At 40.8% G+C, this 7,984-nt stretch overlaps 1 protein-coding gene across 1 annotated transcript; it reads right to left on the minus strand.

Moving 5' to 3' along the window:
- Positions 1-4,054: 4,054 nt before the first annotated feature.
- Positions 4,055-7,751, minus strand: dlx4b (distal-less homeobox 4b). Its single transcript, XM_042507993.1, has 3 exons — positions 7,182-7,751; positions 6,172-6,365; positions 4,055-4,744 (listed from the first exon to the last, which is right to left on the minus strand). Exons 1-3 carry the CDS (start codon positions 7,501-7,503, stop codon positions 4,490-4,492), a joined length of 771 nt encoding a protein of 256 aa, XP_042363927.1. The 5' UTR covers positions 7,504-7,751; the 3' UTR covers positions 4,055-4,489.
- Between the last annotated feature and the right edge of the window lie 233 nt (positions 7,752-7,984).

The raw sequence follows: 7,984 nt of genomic DNA on the forward strand, positions 1-7,984 counted from the left end.
TGAAAATGGGCGTAGTTCCCCTTTAACTAATATTCTTAAATTTTGAAGCTATCAATCTATTTGACTTTGGATAGATTCAATGGGACTCAAAATACTTCTGCAGAATTTCTGTCATTGGTCATTTTAAAGTGCTTTTGAACTGTAATTTATGATTCCATTTTCATGTTTATTTTTAAAAAACATTTGGACCAAAGTCAAAATTGTTTTATTATTATTATTATTACTTATTCATTTATTTTTGAGCATTTTATTTTTTAAGTTAGATTTACACCTTTTTAAGTGCCCATCTTGGTTTCTCTCATACCTATGGCATTTAATTCATTCAAAAACCCAATGCACATATTTCTACCAAACTTCACACACATTCTTTCAACGTTCCACAAAAAATAAAAAATAAAATCCTATTTCGCTGATGACCCCCCCCGCCCCTTTCTTTATTTCCCTGAACTCAACACCAGTTGTCTACAGCATCACTCGACATCTCAGTGCACTGTGCTGAGTTGACAAAAGCAGCATAAGCACTATTGCCTTTTAATATCAATGAAATCTCATCAAGAGTACATGTGACCTCCCCTCTGTGGCTCCCCTCAGCGTGTGTGGCCCTTGGCTGCGGTTGTCAGGGGAAACATTGCTATGCGGGCTGCACTTGTGTGTGTGGGCTCGTCTGACGTGTCCATATATGTCATCTCTAAACATTAACAAGTGTAAGTAGCCATCGAGGTGCTGGTGAACTGTTGAACTTGAATGTGATCCTGCATGGCACAACATCACAGCACCCTAAATAGAGCTGGAGCCCGGGCCCCCACACTGCAACAGTCAACAGAGTGGTGTCGGCGCTTGTCTCTGGGGTGCAACGATATGGGTTGAGAATGAGGTCGGGAGCTGAAATGCATCCACGGAAAGACTTGCAGCAGCTGTCCAACACTCGGCCCGGGCCCGGGATGAGCCTCGGCTGCATTAGGATCACTCACTCTCTCCATTTTGCTATAAACTGAGATGAAATGAAGGCAGAAAGGCATCCTTGACAGCTGTGGACTTGTGAACCCTGGCTGACCTCAGGGCCAGGGCCCTGGACTGTGCTGATGCTTCACAGCCAGTCATCACATCCAGATAAAACCATCCCCACAGCGAGGGCTCGGTGCTGCTCATGAGCTCACCTTTACCTTCTAACTGACAAATCTTTCCTCTAGACTATAGGAGATATATTCATCCCCACAGCAATAAGACTGTACAACAGTCTTGTTTCATAATGCAGCACTGTTTTGGTCACTTTTCACAATCATAATGTCCATTGATGTTGCACTGTCCGTTATCTGTCACTGACATGATTCACAATTATGTAGTACTGCTTGTTTTCGGTCAGCCATTAGCATTCCACTGCCACTAACCATCTGGACTCTCCACTTCAACCTACCCCAGGATGCAATCACCCTGTGCAATACTGAATATTGTGCAATACTATATATATGTTGATAGTTCTCATATATTATTTTAGCTATACTCACTCTTTCTATATTTTTTGTACTGTATATTCCCTTTTTTTTTTTTACGTTTTTATTCTAATGTTGCACTGAGCTGCTGTAACAAGTGAATTAGCCCAGTGTGCAGATCAATAAAGGCCATCATATCTTCTTATCAGTGACTAGTTTTACAAAAACATCCTTTAAAACGGGGAAATTCTATTTAAAAAAGAATAGAAATGAAGGAAAAGAAGTGATTTTTTCCCCACATTTAATGTGCATGGCCTTCTTAAATCTGATGTGAATCCAGTCTCGGTGTGTGCCTTTCTGCCTGCCAAACTGTATTCCATCTTCAACTCCCCAGAATGTGTGTGTGCATCATGCCCAAAACTAAGTCAAACCCTCCTTCAGATGAAACCAAATCATGCATTCACTCTCTCAAACAGAGAAGCTGCTCACAATTACCCGAGATGTCAGATCACTCAAGTTAATAACAATAATCACCCCGGAGACCTGCTTTGCCATTCGCCCATTCAAAGCAACTGGGATTTAATTACAAGTTATTTCCCCTCTTATTGCTATCCTGGAATTAAAACCCATCAGACACCTCGGTATCTGATAACTGCGACCGTCCGCAGCGTTGATACAGTCAGACTCGCCTTTATCATTACCCTTCAACCCATCTCGCAGCCTTCCGTCCCCTCCTCTCAGCTTGTCTGTTACACGAGGAGCCTTTTCACTTTCCCCTTCAATCTGCCTGCATGATAATTGGCCCCCCATTTGAAAGGTCCTACTCTGTCTGTCCAACTCCACAAGCCATTATTCTAATCTGGAGATGTGAAATTGCCTATAATTTTCCCTGATGCCCCGTCACTTGCCTCTTCTTCCCCGGGCCTGCATGTTTAACAAGGCGCATAATGATGCAGGAATGAGGAAAAAGGGCAAGAGGGGTGTATATATATAAAGAAGGAGATGTTAAATGTAACACAATGCTTGTCGTTATGTGAGAAAATCAGATTGGAGGAGTGAAAACACGGCTCTGATGTGGCTTTTGTTCTTTAGAGGCACACCACTGCACGCTTAGACCTCCTGAACAAGGCTCTCTGACTAAAGGTAAGACAGGACTGCATGTAGCCTGGATGACTGGTGACGTGGTGGTCATAGCAGCTTGCATGCTAGATGTGGGTATGGCACGTTCATCTGAATGCAGCAAGATGTGTGAGTAACCACAGGGGCTTTGCTATAATTAAACACTATGTTTTTATCTTAAAAATGACAGTTGTGCCAAGGCTTTAGTGAGAAAAGTGCAAAATAAAGTTACTGATTAATTTATTAGCATTTATTTAAATGGTTAAAAATGTGTTTTCTGTTCAGTGAAGTTTCTGCTTATGCATGAAGTATGACACACTTGCAGAATTGCAAATTGACATCACACATGAAGAGCTACACCTGAAATAAAATATATGGTATTATAAAAGATTCTCATTATTATTTGTAATATTAGAAGAAAATGTCTCCCTATGATTGTTGTGATCTCTGTGCGGGTGACATCAGACACCTAATGTTTGCCAGACAGTCAAGACAGCAGTGATTAATGATAAAGACAAAAAGAAGTCACTGGATGTTTCTTTAACGCACTATCAGGCTCCATTAATCAGAGAGGAGCCTCTCATTTAATCAAGAGCATCAGCCCAGATTCGGGCGAAGATATAAATAGCTGATTCTCTGTGTTTAAACAGCTTAAGCGCCAGAATGTGCAAATCAGTGCAAACGGCTGTAAATCAGGCGCAAGTTTATTGGAGGAATGGCGTGGCCATTTGTCATCTTATTTTGACAACGGCGAGTTTTCTGTTTGAGCTCACTCGAGGCAAGGATGAAGGGAAAGATCGTTAAAATGCGGATTCGCACGTGCTTTCTCCTCTCTTCGCGGCATGGCAGGAGAAAAGACAATCCTCGTTTAGATATAAACAAAAACATGAAATAAAGTTTGCTTCATATAAAATGTAGACCAGATATATAAAATCTGTGAAAACATCAAAATGCCTTGTTGTTGGAATCCTGACTTTCAAATTTAATGACACAAGCCAATCTGACCGTGCGTAAAAGTTACACCGCACACAAACACTGTGCGTAAAAGCGGCACCCCACAACCCCTTTGGTTCATCATGCTGGAAACTTTTTTCTTTACTTTCTTTTTACTTTTCTAAACTTTTTTTTTAATCCTAAAATATGAAAACTAAAACTGTGGACAGGATAAGCTACCAATATTTTTTTCTTCTAATCAGGAATCAATCCGCAGGTGTTCTGACAAAACGTGACTGGTGAAATTCAAGTCGATCTGCAGGGCGCTGATGGACACGAGACAGTTGATGTCTCAGCTATGAATTATTGTGCCGAACTATGAATGATTAACACAACTCTTTTGCGTGACTGTAAGCTGGTCTCGAGATATTTTATCAACAGATCGGGAACGCCGTTATGCTTTTTCTTTCCCAAATCTCGCAGATGAGTCCGGTTGCCATAAATTTTGACCTCCGTCAGCAAATCAGCGGCTCTTTGACAGATAATAGACAGATAATAAAATCACACGCTCAGTTTCCTTTCAAAATATTTGACAGTGAAAACGTTTCACTGATAGGGCAGCAACCAAAACAAACATGTCACACAATAGATTCCTCAAAATAACGTCAACTTAACAGATATTTATTTGCATAATGCTCAAGATTTTCTTGGAGCAGAAAATCATTTGCTGATAACAAAATATATTTAGAAAAACCCTTTATCCAAAGTCTCTTGATAAGCTGCACGCATTAGTGAGTCGAGGCAGTGCAGCAGAAGTTGCAGTGACATTAAGACAAATCTTAAAATTAAAAAAAAGTATTTGATGCCTGGTCGAATAATTTGAATTCTAAACCCACGCGAAATACATTTATGGACAAAATCTATCAAACACACGATCCAGTTCTGAGAAGAGGCCTCGGGAGCAAGTTCAGTGTGAAGTGCCGCCCGCACCCCAAAAAACAATCCACTCACATCATCTGAGGCCTGGGCATTGCGTCCTGATGAGAGTGGTGGTTTGGATACCAGTGACCAAAACTGTTCATGTAATTGTTTGGGTGCATTTGTGCTCCTTTGTTCGCCATAGAGACCTCCCAAAGCTGAGGCAACCCGGGCGAGCAGGGGGAGATGGAGCTCGTGCTGTGGAGATGTTCACCCTCTGATCCGCTGCCATGCTTCATGATCTTTTTATACTTGGAGCGCTTATTCTGAAACCATATTTTCACCTAAAAAAGAGAAAATGCACATAATTGTCAGTGTGGTTAACAATCAGTGGTGATATAAAGGGAAATATGTCGCAAAGACTTTTTATTAGCATATTTCCCTCAATTAAACGCAATACTTTTCACAATAAAACCCTCATAACTCTCTTCTTCTAAGTGTTGTTTCTGCAAATCCCAGGACTGCAGCTACTATTGTGAGCCATTCAGCCTCACGGATGAGTGGCACTTGTAATGCATTAAAACTGAGCTCTCTTATTGTTCGCTGCTTTATGAGTCCAATGGTGCATGAGTGTGACAGCAACAAGCCGAGACTCAAACTATTGTGAAATTAAAAAAACAAAAACAGCGCTGCGGTAGGTTCACTGACACTTTCTGCTGATTCCAAAATAAGATGGCTATTTTTACATGAGAACAATGGTGTGAATCGTCCTAAATTACATCAAAAAGCCCCCAAATGCAAAACTATAAACATCAGAGTCACAACAGCACGAAATGCTGCATATAACTGGGAGATAATCGTTGAGATTGAGGGATTAAGAAAAATGCACAGGAGGCAGCTCAGATAACAGAGTCGATTCATTTGTTTATCTCTTATTTTGAAACTTCAAACAAAAGTAAAACAACTCAGCCGAGCAGGAAAGGCGACGTCTTAAGACATATTTTTTGGTCCCTGTTGAGAATGATAAGTTGACAAGCCACACGTGCACCTGTTTGTCTCCAAAAATATGTTTACACATGCGCGTGAAATTATTCCCATGCAGCCAAAATTAACTGAATGCATGCAATGACGCATTCTAAATAAGCGCAACTGCAATTAAACTAATTCAATTTTTAAAAAAAAAAAAATATATTACGTAACATACTATTGCAAAACACTTTAAAAATACTGACACACCTAACTTTGCTGGTCTGCAATAGCTCATTTACTTTTTCTTTTAATTATTTTATAAATGCGGTTTTATGCTTCATTCAGAGAGTACTGCAGGGACCAGGTCTGACAAAGCAAATATAGCCACGAAATTAAGCATAGTAAATAAGGCATGAATTAAAGGCTCGAGTTACAAATCACAAAAATTTGGCTCTCATTTGATCTCCAGATGCGCCCTTATCCGTAATAATACAGCAAGAACAGGTTTCATTTTCAAGCATTTCAACACCTGCTTTATCTCAGTAATATTTTTCTCCACTGCACTTAATTCCGTTATATTATTTCAAGACTTTTACTTTTAAATATTAACCCAGTTATTCTATTTAATAAGCAGTACAGGCTAAATGTATTTTTTGTTATGCGACCAATAGTGGAATTATTGTGCTCAACATTTTTAATAACCTTCATTAATATTAGGCTAATATATGATGTAAAATAGATTACTCGACATCCTACATTTTATCTAATGCATTCAGAACAACTGGGTGAGTTAAAGGCCCACCTGAGTCTGGGTGAGTCCCAGTTTGGCCGCCAGGTCGGCGCGCTCTGGTAAGGCCAGGTACTGGGTCTGCTGGAAGCGCTGGTGCAGAGCCTGCAGCTGCAGACTGGAGTATATGGTCCGAGGTTTTCGGATTTTCTTCCCCTTTCCATTCAGACGTATGTCCCTGCTTTCAATCTGCGTGGACTTCTCGCGATCTTGCAGATTGAATATATTAGGAAGTTGGATGAAATAAGAAGAGTTTTGATTAATAACTTACATTATTACCTGGGTCAAAACAAAAATGTGTCACATTTAAGCAGACTTTTAGCTTTCTCCTAATCTCTTAAGAGAAACAAATCCATCTCAAACAACACAAGAGCACTGATTTAGTGCAAACAGGAAATATAGTGCCTGAAAGGCCCCACACTGCAGGCTACACACACAACACTTTCAGGGCCTACCGGCCAAAAAATAACGTTTTCTTCTAAACTAACTATGACATTAGCGCATCATAAAAATCCCATTGCCATAAATACTCTGATTCTAGTTTTATTAAACGGTACAGACATGAGAGGACTGCTCATGTTTTCTGGAATCGTTTTACCAATATGCGCTAACAATGAGGCTAAAAAACGAGTTCCTGAAGTAGGCCCAGGATACACGGGCCATAATTGGACTCACCCACAGAAAATTATGGTCAATAAAATTAATAGCACCATCTGCCTTCATTATATAACATGAGTGGTAAAGAGGGAGCATCCCTGAGAGGCGCTGGTTTGAATATAGGCCTTGCTTAGACATTAGTGATAAGAATATGCTTGCTGACATCCGTGCTTTTAATAAACTTTTACTATAAGACGTTATATATGACAGAAAAAATAACAAGTTTTTTTTTATATACTAAACTTTAACATGAAAGTTTCTCTCACTAGCTAAATATCTGGAAAATTTGCGTCCTGTGCGTAATTGCGCTTAATGGGAAATCAGAATTTTTACAACAGTTTATTCCGGCTCAAAACTTTATCACATACCTGTGTGTTCTAATCTGCTGTGGGCCAGACTGCTGCTGTTGCTGTGATTGCTGTGCTGGTACGGCATGTAAGCAGACGGGGGATGAGTGTTCACCGCGCCCGGGTAGGCGTAGCCCAGAGAGCGGCCGTAGGACGCGCTGCCGGGAAAAGGACTTTCGTGCTGGGAATGCCCAGCAGCGTGCAAGCCATGGACGGGGTAAATGTGAGAGAGTCCGGGGGAGTGCTGCTGGTGCGCCGGATGTCCGTGGCCAAACTCTAGGAAGGCCGATTTGGAGGGATCTGAGGCATTCAGACTGTCATGCATGAAACCCATAGACATCATTAGCTAATACGCGAGTCCATAAACCCGTCGCTCTGAAGAGGCTTTCATGAGTTCTGTCGGAAAACTTGGAGCAAATCCACACTTAGGTCCAACGCTTTGCTTGTGAAAAAAGCTTTCCCGCGGTAATAAGTTACAGCGTGCATGTTCACAACTGTTTAGAAGGCGAAAAAAATCGAATAAAAGCGAAAGGGATCCTTCTTTGCATCATTGGAGGAGCTGACATGGTTCTTCAAACACCTCCTGCCTGCAAAGCCTCAAACACACTGCCTTCCATCTGCGAGCCTTCTGATTGGTCTTCAGCAGCCAGCTGTCACTGGAGCTCCACCATTAACTTCATTAACATATGATACAGGATGCAGCTCTGCAGTCGGAACCGACCTCCTTCTATAGATTCTAAAATTATTTGGTCGTGTGTAGACACGTTAAGTCCTTTAAAAATGCGTCAGAGTGCTGATTTAATATTGTCTGTTTTTTTTCTAAA

This window comes from Plectropomus leopardus, chromosome 19 (assembly GCF_008729295.1).
Source record: "Plectropomus leopardus isolate mb chromosome 19, YSFRI_Pleo_2.0, whole genome shotgun sequence".
Classification (NCBI taxonomy): domain Eukaryota; kingdom Metazoa; phylum Chordata; class Actinopteri; order Perciformes; family Serranidae; genus Plectropomus; species Plectropomus leopardus.